The 21,770-nt window shown below is 48.6% G+C and overlaps 1 protein-coding gene across 1 annotated transcript in view; it reads left to right on the top strand.

Moving 5' to 3' along the window:
• Positions 1-21,770, top strand: part of LOC121465050 (caspase recruitment domain-containing protein 11-like) — a 52,304-nt gene that overhangs the window by 13,170 nt on the left and 17,364 nt on the right. The window contains exons 3-12 of the mRNA XM_041678220.1: positions 2,775-2,912; positions 4,221-4,546; positions 8,252-8,431; positions 9,779-9,931; positions 10,956-11,081; positions 12,272-12,469; positions 14,321-14,497; positions 16,179-16,230; positions 18,362-18,444; positions 19,355-19,455. Coding sequence (XP_041534154.1) covers positions 2,775-2,912; positions 4,221-4,546; positions 8,252-8,431; positions 9,779-9,931; positions 10,956-11,081; positions 12,272-12,469; positions 14,321-14,497; positions 16,179-16,230; positions 18,362-18,444; positions 19,355-19,455 — 1,534 coding nt within the window. The remainder of the gene's footprint in view (positions 1-2,774; positions 2,913-4,220; positions 4,547-8,251; positions 8,432-9,778; positions 9,932-10,955; positions 11,082-12,271; positions 12,470-14,320; positions 14,498-16,178; positions 16,231-18,361; positions 18,445-19,354; positions 19,456-21,770) is intronic.

The following is a 21,770-nucleotide window of genomic DNA, read 5'->3' as shown; positions in this document are numbered from 1 at the left end:
ATCAGACCTGTCGAGCAAACTTGCCGTTTAATGCATTAATAAAGAAAGTCATTTAGTACCAAATCACAAATTTGTTTAATACATGAGTCTCTGTATTTTACTATAATTGGGTTCCTCTGTGAGCTGATGTACGTAATGTTTGTTTTAAAATACTATTTTGCTGGGAGATGCAGCTATGTGGTTGAGCACGGGCCTAGAATCCCCTAGTGAGGGGCTGAGGGTGTGGTCCAATCAATGGTAGAGTGTGTGCCTAGGATGCACAAGGCCCTGGTTTCCATCTCCAGCACCACAAAATATATATAATATAATCTTCTGAGAAGAAATACACAGGCTTTCTAACGGTTCCTAAGACTTGCTCAACTTTATTGTGCTTTTTCTTGTACCCACGCTTGTGTGCTCATTTCTGGGCTGGGCACTGGGTCACACTACACAATGTTTTCCTTTCTGTGGATCACAGTCGGAAGGGTTTGGAAATCCCCATCCCACAGCAGGGCTGATGACAAGAGGCCGGCATGCTTCCCCTGTCTCTTGTATCCATGGAAGCCAGCCTTAATTGAGCACAGCACGCTTTCCCACTGAGCTTGGACGCCACTTTGGAATCCTTTTCAGCACAGTGCTCCAGGCAGCTTCAACCAAACAGTCAAGACCGACACACAGTGAAACTGATCCTTTCTGTCCGAGGGAAACAGTGGAGTGTTAGGAACCTCGAGGGACTTGATAGCTGAAAATATTTAAAGAAAGACCACGACGTATCAACAGTAAGAGAAATAAGTAGTGTTTTGATGTAACAAAAACCTGAAGCAGGATAGTTTATAAAGGAAAAAAGTGTGTTTAACACAGTTTCAGCTCAGCTCTGGTGAAAGACCTCTTATTTATGTCGTATGATAGCGGGGACACATGGATGAGAAAAAAGATGCCATCACCAGGCCAGAGAGACTTTCCAGGAGCATAGCCTTGAATGATTCTAGGATCCCCCTCTGGGCCCCACCTCTTAAAGGTCCCCCACCAAGTATCTTCTCTAGAATTCAGGATCAAGCTCCTGACACATGAACCTCTGGGAGGACAAAAAAGAATCCAAACCACAGCAAGTAGGAACGGTGCTAGAAACTGCTGGAAGGATTCTACATAAAAATGTCTCCAGGATGTGTAAGATCCCCAAAGAACAGACCCCTCCCCCTTTTCTATGACTTACTTTCCCAGCTTCTCCCATGTATTAGTTACCTTCCTTGTCACTGTAACAAGGTATCTGACAAGAAGCAACTTAAAGGACAGAAAGGGTCTTTTGGTCTCAAAGTTAGAGATTACTCAGACTAGCATGGCTGGTCACATTGCATCTACACGCAGGAAGCTGGGCATAAACAGGAAATAGCGTGGGACTATAAAATCTCAAAACCCTCCTCCAGTGACTGACTTTCTCCAGCAAGACTCCACCTCCTAAAGGTTCCACAATAGTCCCAAACAGCCACTAGCTGGGGACCAAATGTTCAAACATGCAAGCCTTTAGAAGACATTTCGTGTTCAAACCATAGCATGCAAATCTTTGTCTTCCTGCTCTGAATCCCGGGGAGCAGGCGATTGGTATGCCATAAACTCCCAACCTTCAGAATCACGGGAGAACTGGTGCCCGAATGTTTAGCTTTATTGTTCTACTTTGTGGGTTCGGTTTTGTCTTTTTGTGGTACTTGAGAATCAAACCCAAGGTCTTACATGTGCAAGGCAATTGCTCAACCTCTGAGCTACATCCCCAAACCCTTTGTGGTTCATAGCTCTAATAGATTGGGAATATCTTTGAAACTGCTCTTTTATGCCTCTCTCTGGCAATAAAGCCATCTATCCAGATTTTATCAATTTACTGACACTCTGAACACTCGTAGACTCTCCCAAAGGCCTGGCTCTTTGGTTTGCATTGTCCAGACCCCATGCTATAACTCGGGAATGAGAATGTGATAAGACTTTAGGTAGTGGGTCATGCTTTATTCCTAGTGTCGGGGAGGTGGAGAGAGGCTGGGGCTCACTAGTCAGCCAGTCTAGCCTGCTTGGCACACTGTAGGTCAGCAAAAGGCACGGAATCCAAAGAGGGTGTCTGAGAGAGAGTCATTGCTCCCCTCCCCCGATATCTGGTAACACCATTTAAATTCCTCACTATAGGACATTTATATCACACACACACACACACACACACACACACACACACACACACACCAAGGCTCAGGGATCATTGAGAAAGAGGGAGTAGAAAGAATGTAGGAGCCAAAGGCAGTGGATGTCTGAAGGAAAAAAAAAAACGACAGTATTCGTCAGACAGGACCATCGCACACATGAATTCGCAGTAGCTATGACTGCATATACAAGACCCACACAAGATAAAGCCAGCCAAAATACCAGTCTAGGTAAGAGAGGGTCTCATGATGTCTCACCCCAAGCTAGGGAGCTGTTGGCAGTTGGTGTTTTCTGGGCGAGGGAGAGTCAATTTTCTTCAAGGAGATGGAGATGGATACAGGAGAATCTCTGCAAACTACAGACCAGCTAGCCTGGAATTCTCAGTGGCCAACGAGAGACTGTCCCAAGTAAGGTGGAAGGCAAGAGCTAGCACTTGAGGGTTCTTCAGTCACACGTGTGCACACGCGAGCACACACACAGAAAAAGAGAGAGAGAGAGAGAAATGGTAAGACTGTCTTCTTAGAGCTGGGAAGGATTGAAAGTTTAGCGTGAGGCACGGAGACTGGCCTCCAATTAAATACGTTCTCACAGTTTGAACTGACCTTCCCCCTAAGGTCGGTTGTTGGACATTCTTCACACCAAGGGACAAAGGGGCTACGTGGTCTTCCTGGAGAGTCTAGAGTTTTACTACCCAGAACTTTACAAGCTGGTGACTGGAAAGGAGCCCACCCGGAGATTCTCCACCATTGTGGGTAAGTGGCTTTGCCCACTAGGGGTTTGGGGCTTCTAGTAGGAGGGTGTGTGTGTGTGTGTGTGTGTCCCTCTGAGGGACAGTGACAAGCTGGACTCTTGGGCTGCCCATCACTTACTTTAACTGATGACACAAGATAAAGGCTAAGAGAACTGGGTGCTCATTAACCACCCCCCAAACGGTGCTGGAGTCACGGCACCAGTTCATGCTCCCCTCAGAATCGTCCTTCCTACGAAACCTTGAATAGGTTTACTTGCTGCCTCGTGTCCAGACCCCAAGATCCCATCAGTAGCCTTTACCCATCCAAGACTTGCTGTGGTGGTCCCCCAGTTCTCCTGCCATCACCTTTGCCAGCTCAGATCCAAGACACAGGCTTTAATGTGACCACAAGGTCCCTCCACACTACACGCTCCAGTTCATCCAGACTATTCTCGGCCCCTCCTCTCCCTCTCTCTTCCTCCTTCCCTCCCTCTCTTTCCAAAATTGCTCCTCTGTCCCTACAAAACTCAACCCCTACCTCCCCCCATGACGCTCTTGTGATCAGGTGTCCCTATAAGTGTGTGGAATCCTCATGCTTATATGATCGTCATCATTTGATATTTTTTTAAACATCTGTCTTTCTTACTATGCAGTAAGGTCTACTACAACCAAGGCCTGTTTGGCTCACCTTGAACCCCCACTGCCTAGCAGGAAGTAAGAGCTTAGTAAGCTACCAAACCTGGTAGCACAGGCTTATAATCCCAGATACTTAGGAGACTGAGATAGGCAAATTCAAGTTGAAGGTCAGCCTGAACAACTCAGCTACACTGGAGTTATAACTCAGTGGTCTAGTTCTGTCCACAGCATTACAAAAAATAAACAAATAAAATGTTGTTGGGTATATTAGTAGCTTTTCTTGTTCCCACAACATAATACTAAAGCGATTTAAAGAAGGAAGGTTCCTTTTTTGAGGCTACAAGTCCATCATGGTGGGGAGGGCATGGTGGCAGGAGCGTGAGGCAGCTGATCCCATGGCACCCACCGTCAGGAAGCAGAGAGAGACAGATGCTCGTGCTCAGCTCACTTTCTCCTTTTTATTCAGTCCAGGACCCCAGTCTAGGGGACAGTGTGGCCCCCAGTTAGGGCAGGTCTTGACACCTTAGTTAACCTCATCTAGTAATTCCTCACAGACATGCCTAGAGGTTTGCCTTCTCGGTAATTCTAGATCCAGTCCATTTGGCAATGTAGACCATCACGGTGAGTGTATGCGTGAATAAATGCCCCCGTTCCTGCCCCATGCTCAGGCCTGACTGGATACCCCTCTCCACAGTGGAGGAGGGCCATGAGGGCCTCACGCACTTCCTGATGAATGAGGTCATCAAACTGCAGCAGCAGGTGAAAGCCAAGGACCTTCAGCGCTGCGAGCTGCTGGCCAAGTCCCGGCAGCTGGAGGATGAGAAGAAGCAGCTAACCCTGACGCGTGTGGAGCTGCTGACCTTCCAGGAGCGGTACTACAAGATGAAGGAGGAGCGGGACAGCTACAACGACGAGCTGGTCAAGGTCAAGGATGACAACTACAACATAGCCATGCGCTACGCCCAGCTCAGTGAGGAGAAAAACATGGCGGTGATGAGGAGCCGCGACCTCCAGCTCGAGGTGGGGTACCTGGGCTCCGGCTGACCTGAGGGAAGGGGAAACAAATGTCCTGGACACTCAAGATCCCTAAAGGGGTAAATGCAGACATGCCACACAGCCCTCCTTCAGCTTTGTGTCCCAGACAAGCGAGGGGATATGGGCGGGGCGGGGCGGGGCGGGAGAGGTACGGGCTCTCGGACTCTAGAGCCACAGTGCACCAGTGTATTTCAAGCCAATAGCCCTTAGCGGCTTAGTCATCCACCTAGATACACTCTGCCCAAGTGCAGAAACATACATGGTGGTCAGAGGGCGATGGGTCTATATACACCCTGAATAGCTTCAGGCTCGTTCGTAATAAAGGCTCACGGGAAGGGAGGAAGCCCAGATCCACGTGTGCAGACTCGTACACACAGAACCAGCGCCAGGAACGAGGGAGAGACTTTGGAGACTCGGGGCTGAAGGTGTATGAGGGGACCCAGGAGACCCAGGGTGCATATTGTAATGCTCACAAAACTTAGAGAAGATGAGTAGCACCTGTCAGGCAGGTGTACACTCCTGAGGACCTGTATTCGCAGAGCTCAGCGTGCTTGCTGGCACATGAGATAATCAGTATGTTTATTGGGGCGGGGGGTAGGGGAGCAGCCAAATGGTTGATCGGTTTAATGCCTCCTAAGTGGAGACGAGGAAAGAGATTTGCCTCATTTAAATTTTTTCTTTGTCTGTTTGGGTTTTTTTTTCCCCCTGAGACAGGGTTTCACTATGTAGCCCAGTCTGGCCTTGAACCCACAATCCTCCTGCCCCAGCCTCATACATTCTGGGATTACAGGCCTATGCTACTGTGTTCTCATCTTCCTCTTGTTTTATTGATCCCTACCATATTCCTAGCTGTGCTCCAGGTACATGAACCCTAAAAATAAGATGCTTCCATGGAACTCCAGAATTACCCACCTGATTGTTTGGGAGGCATCAAGAATAGAGGATAAAGCCATGAGCAGAAGTCTACACCTGTAATCCCAGTGCTTGGGAAGCTGAGGCATGAGGATCAAAAGTCTCCCTGCCATCTCAGCCCATGCTATATGACAAGAGAGTAAAACCCTGCCTAAAAGTAAGAAGGAGGATGAAGAATGAGGCAACAGTGAGGGATGCTACTTATCGCTCCCCTAAAGGTGCAGGAAGCACCATGGGAAATGGACAGAAAGAACAGAAGAGCCCAGGAGGGGTGGAATGTTGCGGAACAGTGTCTGATATTACCTGGCCGTTGCACTCGTGAACTCCCAGTAGCTGTGATTAAATGCACAAGATTGACCCCATCAGCACCTTGCCAGGGAAGGGAAGAGGGTCCATGATCCCCGAGTCCACCCTAAGGAGCTTTAAACAGTCCATGGCTACTGAAGAAGGGGGAGCTATTTCCTTCAGTAGTGTAATCAGTGGTAAGGTGTCCATATTCCTGTCAATAGCCCTTCACTCAGCCCCTATAAAGCAACCCTAATGAAAATCACTGGGTCCCCTAAAGGGGGAACTAGGTGGGAAGAGAAAGGGGATCAGGCAGAGTGGGAGGGGACAAAAGAGAAAAATAGGGTGAATATGATAAAAAAAACAAATAAATAAATAATAAAAAGTATACATGCATGAAAATGTCAGAATGAAACCCATTGTCATGTATAATTAATACATGCAATAAATATTTTTTTGCAAAAATAAGGGAGTAAGAAAGCAAGGCATGCAAGTCACGGACGGAAATGGGGGTGGAGACCAAGTAGAGGGTCCTCTTGTCTCTTTCTGTCTTCTTAAATGGCTGCAGAAACAGTGGGCCTGGAGTCCAATGAGCAAGTGGCACAAAGGAGGGAGGAGAATATGGTGTGGGTTCAGATCACAGGGGCATGGTAAGAACTCTGGGATTTATCCTCCCAGGGACAGGAAACCCCTGACGGATTGCGAGCTGGGACATGACAGCTGATTTACCTCTCAGGAGGCTTGCTCTGGCTGCCTGGTGGAAAGCAGATTCTTGGGATATTTATTAAACACCTGCCATGAGTAAGACACTATGCTAAGCACTGCAGGGGACATGGGGATAAATAACCTGAGTTCTGCTTGGGTCACGTTCAATTTAATGAAGTAGACTGGTCAGTAAACAAGCTGTGGGAATTCAGGTAGATTGAGTCTTCATTTCAGTTAAGAGCATGAAGCCAGGCATTGAGGGTGCATGCTTATACTCTCAACACTAGGAAGAATGAGGTAAGAGAATCATAAGTTCAAGGCCAGCACTAGCTATATAACAAGTTGGAGTCCAGCCTGGTTACACAACAAGACCGTGCCTAGGAAAATAAGGGAGGGCTGTAGAGATGGCTTAGTGGTTAAGAGCTTGTGATGCTCTTCCAGAGGACCTAGATTCAGTTCCCAGCACCCACATGGCAGCTTGCAGCCATCTGTGACTCCGGTTCCAAAGATGTTTGATGCTCTCTTCTGGCCTTCATGAGCACTAGGCACGTATGTGGTGCAGACACACATGCAAACAAAACACTCATATCCATAAAATAAGTAAATCTTTTTTAAGACATTCTATCTTCCAGAGTTCAGGTTTTCACTTCTGATTTTATGGCCTTATTAGCTATGGCTTTAGGGATTGGGAGTTGTTTGTTGATTTGCTTGTTCCTTGATTTTTTTCTCATTTGTACAAGATGATAAAGGAAATGGTATTTGTGCTCTAGGATTGCTGAGATAACATCATCAGTTTTTAGCAAAGTAAGTCTCATATATGTGTGAGACTGAAGTCTGGTCCCAGCCTGAGAAAACTTCCTTGAGCTGAACTCCAATGATGCTGAATAGAAATTGTTTTACAAGGATCAAGAAGAGGAGGCCTCTGGGATGTTTATGTGGGATTTGGGGAAAACAGCCTGTAGTGGAGAGTTAGAAGTTTCTTTATTAGAACTTTATTTTGAGTTATGCTCCAAAAGATGGGATGGATGGATGGATGGATGGATGGATGGACAGACTGACAATGGACAGACGAATGGGCAGATGGATGGCTGGACAGATGGATGGAAGGATGGATGGATGGGAGGATGGATGGATAGATGGATGGATGGATGGATAAATGGATGGATGGACAGATGGATGGAAGGACAGATAGATGGAAGGATGGATGGACAGATGGATGGATGAATGATGGAGGGAAGGATGGATGGATGGGCAGATGGACAGACGAATGGACAGATGTATGGATGGAGGGACAGATGGACGGATAGACAAATGTATAGGTGGATTGATGGATGGAAATATGGACAGATAGTGTATGGATGAACGGACAGATGGACGGATGGATGGAAGGATGGATAGATAGATGTATAGATACTGAGGAAAGTTGCATGCATTAGGGAATTCATATGCAAGTATGGAAGTGTGAGTGTGAAGACCACAGGACAACTTCAGCCATATTTTCTCAGGCACCACTCCCCTCGTATTTTGACGCAGGGGCTCTCACTGTCCTGCATCTCACCTAGTAGGCTAGGCTGGTCAGCCAGTGAGCCCAGGCCTGTTTCTACCTTCCCAACACTTGGATTAAAGGCACTTACCACCATGCCTAGTTTTTGATATGGGCACTAGGGATCCAAACTCAGGTCCTGATGCTCAGGTGGCAAGCACTCAGATGGCGAGCCATTTCCTCACCTTCTTCCCAGCATCTCTTGCCAGCCATCCTCACCCCTCTGCTGACATGGGTATTTTCAGATTGACCAACTCAAGCATCGATTGAACAAGATGGAGGAGGAATGTAAGCTGGAGAGAAATCAGTCCCTGAAGCTCAAGAACGACATTGAGAACCGGCCCAAGAAGGAGCAGGTCCTGGAACTGGAGCGGGAGAACGAGATGCTGAAGACCAAGATCCAGGAGCTGCAGTCCATCATCCAGGTGAGAAGCAGCATCCTTACGTAGGTGAGGGGGAGGCAGGCGGGGGGGGGGGGGCAGGGTTGTGCACCTGCTAGAGGATGAATACCAAGTCCTAGCTTAGTAGCTACAGGGTTACCACCAATGCTCGTCAGCCTTGGAACTGCACACTCTTCGGATGGAAAGTAGAAGTGACTAGAAACCCTCTTGGCAGGGTTTTTTGTTTGGTTGGTTGCTTGCTTTTGGGGTTTGGGGTTTCGGGGTTTTTGTAGAAAACAGGTGGATTTTTCTTTGTCTATTTTGGAGTTTTTTATTGTTGTTTTTGTTTTGTCTGGTCTAGTGGTGCAGATCTATCATCCCTGCTACTTGGGAGGCTGAGGCTAGATTTTTGCAAGTTTGAGGCCTCCCTAGGACAATAGAGTAAGGTTAAGGACAAACAGGGCAATTTAATGAAATGTCTAAAATTTAAAAAGTTTAAAAGGAATGATGATAATATAGTTCAGTGTTAGAGCATCTGCCTAGAATCTCCCATTGAGGGGCTGGGGTGTGACTCAGTGGTAGAGCACCTGTCTAGAATCCCCCAGTGAAGGGGCTGGGGTGTGGCTCAGTGGTAGAGTCTCTGACTCTGACGTCCAGTACCCTGGGTTCACTCCCCAGGACTGTTGGCAGTACCTTGAACATTCTAGGCAAAGTCTATCACTGAACTCCAATCTCAGCCCTTGTTATGGGTGATAATACTTACAGGGATAAAATGACGAATAAGAATATCATCCACATGGAAACCAATGTCCCAGTTCTGGAACAAGAGAACATTCAGGAAACCTTAGAGATCCCTGAATACTCTACTGAATGTCATTTCCTGTGCTCCAACGTCAAGGGCCTCTCACATTTGTCACCTCAAAAATGTGTGGGTACAGAAGGAGATATCATTGGGGGTCAGTACTCCAAAATATATCTGCAAAGGAATAAAACGCATCTCCATCCTTCTAGAACTGCCTGGGGCTCAAGGCTCTTGGAGCAGAGACCGAGTTCTAGATTAGCAGGATTTGGTTAGTTGATATTTCATGGGGATAGGGATAGCTGAATGCAGAGGTGTCCCCTTTTTTATCCCCTCTGAAGTATCTCAAGGAGTCACAGATGCTTCTCTGGGCTCCAGTAAGAACTGGGAGGGAACAATGGGCTCCGGACTCCCTGCTCCTTTACAGGTAATAAACTTTAAAAAAAAAATGATAATACGCTGCTGAAGGACCCAGGACAATCCCCTAGTGCATCTGCTTTCCTGCCACAAAATCTGCTGTCTTGGGCCTGCCTGGGACTTAGCCCTTTTGTCCTCCTCCTTCTGTCCTCACCTCCATCCCCAATGCCATCCAGGCTGGCAAGCGCAGTCTGCCTGACTCAGACAAGGCCATCTTGGACATCCTGGAGCATGACCGGAAGGAGGCGCTAGAGGACCGGCAGGAACTGGTCAACAAAATTTACAACCTACAGGAGGAAGTCCGCCAGGCAGAGGAGCTGCGGGACAAGGTGAGAGCACCATAGACTTAGGACTGGAGCCAGCTGGGTGCTTCCCCAGCAGGGTGCATGGATGCGTGTTAACAGGAATCTCTGATATCAAACCCTGGTCTGAATTGCTATGCCAGCATCCAGCCCCATTGTGGTTTGTAAATGATGAGTGTCCAAGCAGCCACCAAGTATGTGTCTCCATGGTCCATCCCTCAACAATACACTGGTGATTGGCCAGCCCCCTCCTATAGTCCCTTTTGTTGAGATAACTGGCAATCAAGACCAAATTAGCACACCAACTCTGGGAGAGGATACGCCAACTGCAGGCATTGAGCAAACAGTCGTTGACTGGGGAAATGACTCAGACTGTAAAATGCAAGAATAAGGATTTAGATTCCTGGAATCCATTTTTTTTAAGCCAGACATGGTGGCACACACCTGTCATCCTAGGATGACATCCTTGGGAGGTGAAGAGGATGCCTGGGGCTGGCTGGCCAGCCATCCTTGCCCTATCAGTGAGCTCCAGGTTCAGTGTGAGACCCTGTCTCAAGAGCAATAAGAGAAAAATAACTTGATGTTGGCCTCTGGCCATGTGCACCCCTATTCACATATGGATTTACATGCATACACATGCGTATACATACATACCACAAACACCACGCACACATAAAACACACACATACACACCACACACACACAACATACACATACCGCATGCACACAACACATACACACCACATGCATACACCATACACACACACCATACACACACCATACACACATACACACCACACACACAACACACACATACCACATGCACACAACACACACATACAACACACACAGCACACAACACATACACACCACACACACAACATACACATACCACATGCACACACCACACATACACACCACACACACAGACACACACCACACGCATACACCATACACACATACAGAGAGAGACAGAGAGAGAGAGAGTGCTTCTCTCCTTAACTTACTGATGACTTGCTTCGTCTATATTGCTGTCTCCTATTCTGGGCAGTACCTGGAGGAGAAGGAAGATCTGGAGCTCAAGTGCTCAACTCTGGGGAAGGACTGTGAAATGTACAAGCACCGCATGAACACAGTCATGCTGCAGCTGGAGGAGGTGGAGCGAGAGCGTGACCAGGTACATTGCCACCCTGGATATGGTGGACCATGAGGCTGCCCAGCAGTGCCCATGGCACATGGAGTCTATTTGACTATGGTCTGAGGTCATGTGGTTCACGTCCCCGACCACACAGTGCTTCCTCATGAGTCTATCTTTTCTGTCTCTAGCTTAGAGATAAATTCTATCACAGGACAAGGGGGTCATAATACACAGGCCATAGGGAATTATGGGAGCCTGAGCTGCACCCCAGTGGTTCCCATAAGAACATGGTGCTTACCTGGTCTCTTTGGTAAAATGAGGAAGTTAAATTCCAGTCAGGTACTCATAAAGTGTATGCCCAAGGCAAGGTATTACATATGTCCTCATATGTAAGATGTGAATAGTTACCAAAGCAGTGCCCCACCCACACTGGCATGGTGCAGACCCCAAGGGAGGGGAGGTAGGACACAGCTCTTCACAACTGTACCTACTACATGACAAGAACAGGTTGTACAGTTGTAGGATTGCAGAATACAAAAGAGAGGGCCTGGCATGCCCAAGCTTCAGGGATAAGTTGAGTGTGCTAGTGCAGGCTAGCCCTCTCAGCATTTAGAAGGCAAAAACGGTAGGATCATAAACTCAAGGCCTGTTGAGACTACAGGAGTGAGCTCAACAATAGTTGGGCAACTTAGTGAGACCCTACCTCAAAATACAAAGTAGTAAGATAGCTGGAGTTGGATGGATATGGTAGAATGTGTACCTAGAATCCCCCAGTGAGGGACTGGGGTGTGGCTCAGTGGTAGAGCACCTACCTAGAATCCCCCAGTGAGGGGCTGGGGTGTGGCTCAGTGGTAGAGCACCTACCTAGAATCCCCCAGTGAGGGGCTGGGGTGTGGCTCAGTGGTAGAGCACCTGCATAGAATCCCCCAGTGAGAGGCTGGGGTGTGGTTCAGTGGTAGAGCACCTACCTAGAATCCCCCAGTGAGGGCTGGGGTGTGGCTCAGTGGTAGAGCACCTGCCTAGAATCCCCCAGTGAGGGGCTGGGGTGTGGCCCAGTGGTAGAGCACATACTTAGTATGCACACAACCCTAGGTTCAATCTATAATCTCTCTCGGGAATAGGAAGAGAAATGCACAGGGTCCCTTTGCTCGATGTCTGAACGGGAGGTAACGCACATCTCTGACCACACTTTAGTTCACTTGTGGTGAGCACATGGCTCTTCCCGGCAGGCCTTCCACTCCCGAGATGAGGCACAGACCCAGTACTCACAGTGCTTGATTGAGAAGGACAAGTACCGGAAGCAGATCCGTGAGCTGGAGGAGAAGAACGATGAGATGCGAATTGAGATGGTGCGGAGGGAGGCCTGCATTGTCAACCTAGAGAGCAAACTCCGGCGCCTGTCCAAGGACAGCGGCACTCTCGACCAGGTAGGCTTAGCCAGCCACGTCCCCATACCCACAGCCGGGTGTCCTTCAGATCCCCGTTGATGGCTGACCAGGGCAACCCCATCTCACACCATCATCATTGTGTCTTGTGTCCCCTGCCCTCTGACCCATTTGTGTGTATGTATGTGTGTGTGTGTGCATGCTTGTGTGTATGTGTTGCACACATGAACATGCGTGCACTAAGGCCTGTGCACAGAATTGGGTGGGAGCCACTCATTTCAAAGTTAAGAGTCTGTGAAATGGCTCAGTAGGTAATGGTCTTTGTCACCATGTCTGGTGACCTCAGTTCTATCCCTGAGACCCATGCAGTCCCAAGAAGGACAGAACTAGCACCCTCGAAGTTTCGATGACATTTGGGTTGCCACCTCCTGGCTGAGTGACTCAGATCACTTTTCCAAGCTGGCATGGCTGTCTATGGACCACAGCCAGCAGTGGCCTTCCCTTGGCACTGTCTGATAATGTTAAGGTCATCATGATTAAGATACTCTGTGCTTATTAAAGTCACTGGTACCCATGGGTGAAAACTCATTAACAGTCAGTGAGGTGGGTGCAGAACTGCATCTCCCAGGAGCCCCCATGACACCTGGAAATGAAGGAACACTGCTGCCATCCCTTCGGGTGATGTGATTGCGGTAGCTGAAGGTTCCCCAGACTCTGTCCTGGGCAGAGGCTGCATAATCCCATACAAATACCACATCTTAAGCTGGGAAGATGGCCCTGTAGGCAAAGTGCTTCCCAGACAGGCATGAGGAGCTGACTTCAAGCCTTAGACTATACATTTAGAAGTCAAAAAGCCAAGCATGGTGGCACATACCTGCAATCCCAGCACTGAGGAGGTGAGACACTCACATCCCTGGACCACACTGGCCAGCCACTCTGTACTATTGGGTGAGTTCCAGGTCTGGTGAGAGACTCTGCCTCAAAAACGATGGCATCAGTTGTGACTCTAAAGGTTGTCCTCTGGCCTTCGTATACATATGCACACCTCACACACATGTAGAAACATTACACACACAGCATAGGAACTGCCCTGACGGCAAGTGCTATGCAATTAGATTCTCACTTTCAAAGAAAGGGGATACAGAATCAAGAGCTGGGCACAGGCAAAATCATGGCATCTGAACAGGGTTGTCTATTTCAAGCTCCAAGGCATCATTAAACCCCTGGAGGAGGCCTTTCCTTTTGGGTTCCAGAAAGACTCCTTGCTTGAGGAGTTCTAGAGGCCACAGGCCCCACCTGGAAGCCCCCAAGCCCGACTTCTCCTGACCACATATGCCACCCCCTCGGCTTTCAGTCTTGCTAATGTAGCTCTTTCCCAGGGAGACCTTCCCTGGCCCCTGTAATGGAATTCAGGAGCCCCTGTGCTATGATTTCATCCTGAGGACATGACAGCTTGTAATTTGCGTGATCCCTGCCCAGGCCTCTCTATAATCAGCCCAGCACCAGACACAAGCCACCTTAATGAGTAACTTCTAGATGTCTCCATGGAACTGGAGCTCTCCCACCCACAGTGAGCAAGGAGAAGCACAGGTGGCATCCTGTCCCTAGAGATTTCATGAGCCAAGACAGAGGGGCAGATGCAGCCAGCAAGGTGCCTAGCAAGTGATGATCCCAACTGTCTGTTGGACTGGAAAGCAGGAGAGGTAGCAAGAAGGGACAGACCCATGTCAAGGTGTGCTGACAAGCCATGGCATCCAAGTGGACATTCGGGGAGTCAGAAAAGAACAGCCCAGGCTGAGTGTCAAGCTTGGGTACCCAAGGGAAAAATAGCCTGTTGGCCAATCTGCCTGTGCCTATTGCCAGCTCTCCCTCATGCTCTTCCCTCTGCCACAGAGTCTACCTAGACACCTCCCTGCCACCATCATCTCTCAGAACCTTGGAGACACCAGCCTCAGGACCAATGGCCAAGAAGCCGATGATTCTTCAACCTCAGAAGAATCTCCCGAAGACAGCAAATATTTTCTGCCCTACCACCCACCCCGGCGCCGGATGAACCTAAAGGGCATCCAGGTACCCAGGAGCAAGGGTGGGAGGCAAATGGTAACATCGGAGCCCTATGCAGGTAGAGATGGCACCTGACTCTGCTTGGTTATGACCTGACCTGTTATAACCCTGGACAGAAATCATTCCTGCTTGTGATGTTCATTTGTTTCGAAAGCAAGTGTGTAAGAAAACTGTCTTCAGATTCCTTTCCCAGGTCCCATGTCGGCAGCTAATGCCACAGCAGAAACACTGTCTACTACTTTAATGGGTGCCCATGGAGATCCATGGCATGTGGCTGATTTTGAGAGAGCTCATGAGTCAGTGGTCAGGTGAATGGGAGAATGGATGGGTGGTTACATTGATGGATGAATGTATGCATGCATGGAATATTGTGTAGGTAGGAGGATGAAGGGCTGGATGGATGGGAGAATGAATGAATGATGGATGAATGGATAATTACATGGGTGGATAATGGATGGAATAATGATGGTTGGTTATATGGATGGATAGGATGGTGGATGATGGCTGCCTGGGCAGATGGATGGATGGTTACAAGAATGGATGGTGGACTGATGAATGGGTGAGTGGTGGATGGATGGATTGATGGATGAAATGATTACATGGATAGATGGAATGATGGCTGTATTGGTGGATGGGAGGATGGGTGGTTGGATAGTTACATGGATAAATGGTAGACTGGTGAATGGGAGGATGGATTGTTGGGGGTGAATGGATGATGAGTAGATATGTGAATGAATGGATCATTACACAGATGGACAATGGATAGATGAATAGATGGGAATAGAGGTGTGCGTGTATGGATGGATATATTGTTATGTGGATGAATGATGGATGAATAGATGATGGATTGAAGGGTGGGTAGATGGATTAGTGGATAGAAGAACGAAGGATAGATGATTACATGGATGAATGGATATGGTTACATGGATGGATAATAGAGTGATGGATGGATGGATGGATGGATGGATGTTTTTATGGGTGATTTCATAGATTGATGATGCATTGATAGATGGATGAATGGTTGACTAATGGGTAGATAGTTACATGGATAATGGATGAATGGGTGGATAAACGGATGGATGGTGAATGACTGTATAAATGAATGGGTAGTTACATGGATAGATAAAGGAAGGTGGATGGATGGGTGGGTGGGTGGGTGGATGGATGGATGGATTAATGATGAGTAGATATGTCAATGAATAAATATTTCCCTGCATGGATGGATGGTGCATTGATAAGTGGGTAGATAGTAAATGAATAGGTAGATGGACAGTTGCATGGATAGGACCACCTCATCAGAAACTAATTATCCCTGCCTCTCTATGTTCATGGGAGAAGGTCACACATGTGACCAAAGGTGGCAGGCAGCTTCCCTGGAGCCCAGCCTCCCATGGAGGTCCCCTGCATGTGTGTCATCTTGGTATACAGTGCTCCTGAACCTCAGTATTTTAGATCCCTGTTCAGGGGCTCCCTCGGAGGAGGCTCATCTGGACCAGTTGACTAATCCAGGCCCCAAGGGGGGCAGACCACATCTCCCAGCCACAGGAGACTGGCATCACACGTATGGGCCAAGAAGCTGTGGATCAGGTGGCTTGTTTTATTTTTCTCTTAGCTGCAGTGACGTGTGTCTAGGGCCTTGTTTGATTCATGCCTTCTGTCTTGGGTCTTCTCCTCCCGTCTCTTTCAGCTGCAGAGAGCCAAATCTCCAATCAGCATGAAGCAAGCATCTGAGTTTCAAGGTTAGTGGGCTGCCCGGATCCTGTTTGCCCTTGCTCATCTGTCACTCTGCCTCTCTCATTCCATCTGCTTCTCCCTCTGCAGTGACAGACCCTGCACGTTCAACCTGGGCTAGGCCTCAGGGGTATCAGGGTGGCGAGCATCCATCACTCACTAATGCTTGCCGTCATTTAAAGTGTGCAGTGGTCTGTCCACTGGTGCATTGCCTCTGTGGCCCTCTTGGCCAAATGGAGCATCTTTAATTAATTTATTTTTTGCATGAGTGTTTGTGTGATGTATGCTTGTCCCTGTGTATGTGAATGCGCATGTGGGTTTGCATGTGTGTGTATAGAGACTCAAGGCTGACTTTGGAGTCTTCTTCATTTGCTCTTCAACTTTATTCAGTGAGGTAGGGTCTCTCAATTGAATCTAGAGCTCATGGATAAGGGCAGTCTAGCTAGCTAGCCAGGTTGCTTGTCTCTGCTTTCTGAGTGCTGGAATTATAAGCACACTTTCTGAGTATGTACACAGATGCTGGAGATCCAAATTCAGGTCCTCATACTTATACAGCACCAATAAACCGAGTCACCTCCCTAAGTCTTGAATTGAGCTCATCAGCAAGGGGACCTTTGACCTTCCTCATCCAAGATTCTGGCTGGCAGTGCCCAGCAGTGTGAGGCTGCCAGTTCAGTCATAAACGCCTGGTTCTCCAACGCATACTATCTTCAGGACTCCTCTTTCAGCCTCACACCAGCCCTGCAAGGGAAGGTTTGCAAGACAGATGATGCTCTTGCTATGTGGAAGGAGCTGGAAGGTTTCAGGATGTGCCCTACAGCCCATATACCCAGAGCAGGGTCACAGGGAGGAGGTAGAAAGTGTCAAGTGTCACCCCAGGAGAGAAAGAAGTTTGGGACATCAGTTTAATTGGAACCTGGAAATGGGAGAATTTAAGTTCATGGATATGGGCAAAGTGAGGAGCAGAGAGAGTAAGGTGAACCCGCAAAGTGTGGGGTGCAAGAACGAATGCTAAGAGTGAGAGACCTCAGACAAAGAGAGCCACCTCACAGTCCAGAGTTTCATCCTGACCACCTCAGCTTCATTCTACTTTAGTGACTTAGGAGAGGGAAGGAGAGAAAAGTCCCGACCTAAATTCTCCTTGTAGCTACATTGGGTGTCACAGTCTTTATCCAACTGTGATGTGCAAAGGTCCCGGGGTCTGTGGGTCACAGATAAAATAACCCCCCTTAAAAAGAAGTGGAAATTTCTAACAGATTAGTGGGAGTGCCTCATCACTGCTCATCAGGCCTGACAGGCCACCTAGTGTGAGGGGCACATGGACAGAATGGGCACCTGTGTCTACAGCGCTGTGCACACATACAGGTCTAGGCACCTCAGGGTGCAGGTGGAGGAATTTATGTCCCACCAAAGTTGAGGAAGATGGCCACACAAATGCCAAGCATCTCCTGGAGAACAAGGGACAACAAAGAGGGCTTTGCTCAGGTGACAAGCTTCCCCTATTGCTATGCTCTGCCTTCAGCTCACCTTGTTCAGCAGGGAACGGTGAGACCCGTTTTGATGGTAAGGAAACAGGACAAGAGTTTTCCTGTCTCCCCAATGCTTCTTCATGGAGGATGACCCCTCTGTGAGACCTCAGAGACAGGTGACAGGGTTTAGTCTTGACTGGAACCACCCTTGGCCAGCCTGACTCCGGAGGATCAGGATATATTATTCTGATTTTTTTTTTTAAATATTTATTTATTTACATATTATGTATACAGTGTTCTGTCTGCGTGTATGTCTGCAGGCCAGAAGAGGGCACCAGATCTCATTACAGATGGTTGTGAGCCACCATGTGGTTGCTGGGAATTGAACTCAGGACCTTTGGAAGAGCAGGCAATGCTCTTAACCACTGAGCCATCTCTCCAGCCCCCTATTCTGATTTTTTAAAGCAAAATGCCACCAGCAGTAGAGTAAGGGTTTCACTGTTGTTGCTCCAGGGGACACCATAGAGGGCAGAGCAAGCTCCTGATTTGCTCTGTCCCCTCCACACATGTGAGGGGTACCACCACCCCCGAGAACCGCAGCTACAGGCTTTAACTTTCCTCCCCTTCCCTTTTCTTTCATCCCTGCTTCCTGTGGCTCTGATGAGGACAGTCAAGGGGCACGAAGAGGACTTCACAGACGGCAGCCCCAGTTCCTCGCGCTCACTGCCTATCACCAGCTCGTTCTCCAAGATGGTGAGCTGGCCCTGGTTCCCACTCCTCTTGCACACCATCTGAGTCCCCAGGCTGAGCCTGGGGCCTTGCTGATGTTTATTTAAAGAACTTTCTCTTTCCCCGGCTCAGCAATGTATTCACACCTTCCTGCCATCTCCTTTCCCAGTTTAACACTTGATGGGAGGAGGAGACTTAGGAGGCCTCCTAAGGGACGGTGGCAAAAGATGCCCAAAATTCTGCAACTTCACAGCCCCAGGCAATCCAGGCCACTATCCTGGGAGGCAGCAGGCAGGGTAGGGGGCTGCTGGAGCAGCAACAGAGAGAACACCCCCACTTCTGGACAGAGCTAGGCAGGATCCCAGCCTTCAATTACATCCAGCTATCTATTTGTCTCTGCAGAAGACACCAGATTAGAAATTCTAAGCCCGAGGGGTGCCCTGGGAAAAATGTCAGCTCAGCTTCTTAAATCAGACCCTGAGGGGGGTAGAAATTTGGTAATGGATTTACAACAGTCTGGTATCAGCTCCGGTGCCAAAACCCCAGGTATTTGTCCCCCACCAAACACCCCTCTTCACATCCACTCTGGCCAAAGCACAGCCAGCCAGATAGGTGCAGGTGGGGGGGGGGGGGGGGAGGCACAGAACCCAGCCCCTACAGGGTCACAAGGCCTCCCAGCTCAGTCAGTCCCCGTCTGCTTCTCACAGCCAACAGCTGTGGAAGCAGCTGTGCTCCAAGCTCCGCTGACTGCCCCAGGGCTGAGCTCAGCCTCCTCCAGCCAAGGTCATGCTAGGGACCAGCTTGCTCAGCCTGCGCTGCTCAAGCCGGAGTGGGAACATCCCCAAGTTAAATTTAGTTCCCGCGTATATAATATTTATGCCCATGAAGGCATTGCGGATAAATATCCGGTAACACAGCTGTACCGTGTTCACAGCAGCCCCACCGGAGCCGCAGCAGTATCATGTCAATCACCGCAGAGCCCCCGGGAAATGACTCCATAGTCAGACGCTGCAAGGAAGACACGCCGCACCGCAGGTGAGTGGCAGGTGGCAGCCTCGGCTGGCTGGCTGGCCTGTTTCTGGGCCCCAAGGTATGGACTCTTTGGGCCTCTCAACAACACAGAAGGAAAGGGGAGAAATGGGCCCACTGTCCATACACCAACGGGGTAGTTGAGGCTTGGAGATGGGGAACCACCCCCTTTTGCTAAAATACGGCTAAACCTGCATCCTTCGTCCCCACGCTGCCCTGGAATTGTGTTCCAAGTTCCTGAGACCTCAGACTTTAGTTTTGCTTTTTTTTTTTTTTCACCCAGAGTGGGCGCTACACAAGGACCTCCTCTACCTCCTGAAAAACATGGGTTTCTCAGACTTACACAGCAGCCAGGTGTCCCTGTTACACTCCTCTCAAAGTCAGGTGCCAGGCTAGGGCGATAACGCAATAAAAAAAGTTGCCTTGCCAGCACAAAGGCCTGAATCCGGGTCCCCCACAACCCACATTCACAAAGCAGGCATGAGGCCAGCGAAATGGCTCAGCGGGTTAAGGGCGCTTGCTACCAAGCCTGATAATCTTGAGTTCTGTCCCTGGAACCTCCATGTGGACACACATGTGCACACTCGCTTGTACACGCTCACAATAAATTAATGTCATTTTTAAAATTTTAAAGTGGGGACTAGAGAGATGGTTCCGTGACTAAGAGCACTTGCTGCTCGTGCAGAGGACCTGAGTTCGGTTCCCAGAATCCATGTGGCAGTTCACAGTTGTCTGTAACTCCAGTTCCAAGGGATCTGACCTCCTTCAGGCACATTCAGACATGGAGGCAAAACACTAATATAAATAAAGATAAAAAAATCTTAAAGTAAAATTAATGACAAGCATGGTAGGAACCTGGGCTTGCTGGCCAGCCAGCATCACCTAATCTGGTGCTCTCAACCTTCCTAATGCTGTAGCCCTTTAACACAGTGCCTTATTTGTGGTGACCCCCAACCATAACATTTTTTCCGTTGCTCCTTCATGACTGTAATTTTGCTACTGTTATGAATGATAAATATCTGATGTTTTTACATATCATAGATGTCTGGTATGCAGCTCCTGTGAAAGGGTCATTTGACCCCTCCAAGGGGTCGCACCCCACAGGTTGAGAACCGCTGGCCTAATGTGAGTTCCAAGCCAGAGACAGATTCTGCTTTTAAAAACACCTGAGGATGTCCTCTAGCCTCCACATACACACAAATATATATCACCTGCGCACATGTGCGCGCGCACACACACACACATCACAGCTAGATGCCGGTGACTCCTGAGAGAACTGGATTCACACTAGTCCTGCTGGGGCCTGGGTTTTGATATCTCAGTCATCATGTTCCCAGGACAGCTCTAAACTTCAGCTCACACTCATCTGTAAGAATACCTGCTCACACTCATCTGTAACTCCAGCTCACACTCATCTGTAAGAATACCTGCTCACAGACAAGGGAGGAACCAGCATAGGACCAAGCTAGGCCCTCTGAATGTGGGTGACAGTCGTATGACTGGCACAGAATGCAGGGTCACTGGCAGTGGCACCAGGATTTGTACTGGCTTTTTGCAACCCATTCTCTTTAAATGAATACTTTGCTCAGCCTAGATACAGTGGAGAGGGCCTTGGTCCTTAGAGCAATGTGCCTTGCCCTTTCTGGAGAGTGGATGGGAGGGAGGAGGTGGAGGGGATGGGGAAAGAGTGGAAACTGGGACTGGTATGTAAAATGAAAAGCGATAGTTTGTTTTCTTTTTTTAAAAAAATCATTAAAAAAAGAAACACATGGGCTGGAGAGATGGCTCAGTGGTTAAGAGCATTGCCTGCTCTTCTAAGGGTCCTGAGTTCAATTCCCAGCAACCACATGGTGGCTCACAACCATCTGTAATAAGGTCTGGTGCCCTCTTCTGGCCTGCAGGCATACACATAGATAGTCTATTGTATACATAACAAATAAATAAATAAATATTTTTTAAAAAAAAATAAACACACACACAAAAATAGAATACCTGCCCAGTCCCCCCAGTGGCTGCACCCTTCTGGACATCTTGGACCAGTTTTCAGCGTAGTTACTGAAGTCTCTTGTACACCTACAACCACCTTGGCCAGCCTAGTGTTCATTGCACCCACCCCTTCCGAGAGGGCTCTCTGCTGCCTCAGAGCCATCCCACCAGGTGACAAACATGTGATGTAAATAACAAACAGAGGTTGCTTGAGCCTCTGGGAAATCGGTACCCCAGGCTGGCCTCTCACGGTCAATCACCCTGCTTCTGCCTCCTGACCACTGCAATTGCTGGCGAGTGCCACCACTTCTGGCTTTACCTGGCCTCTGCTCACC

The sequence above is a fragment of the Microtus oregoni genome, unplaced genomic scaffold (assembly GCF_018167655.1).
Source record: "Microtus oregoni isolate MIOR12 unplaced genomic scaffold, Mior012 000029F_ref0000214, whole genome shotgun sequence".
Taxonomy (NCBI): domain Eukaryota; kingdom Metazoa; phylum Chordata; class Mammalia; order Rodentia; family Cricetidae; genus Microtus; species Microtus oregoni.
Note: the sequence above shows the minus strand (reverse complement) of the source record. Positions and strands in the feature narration are given on the sequence as shown.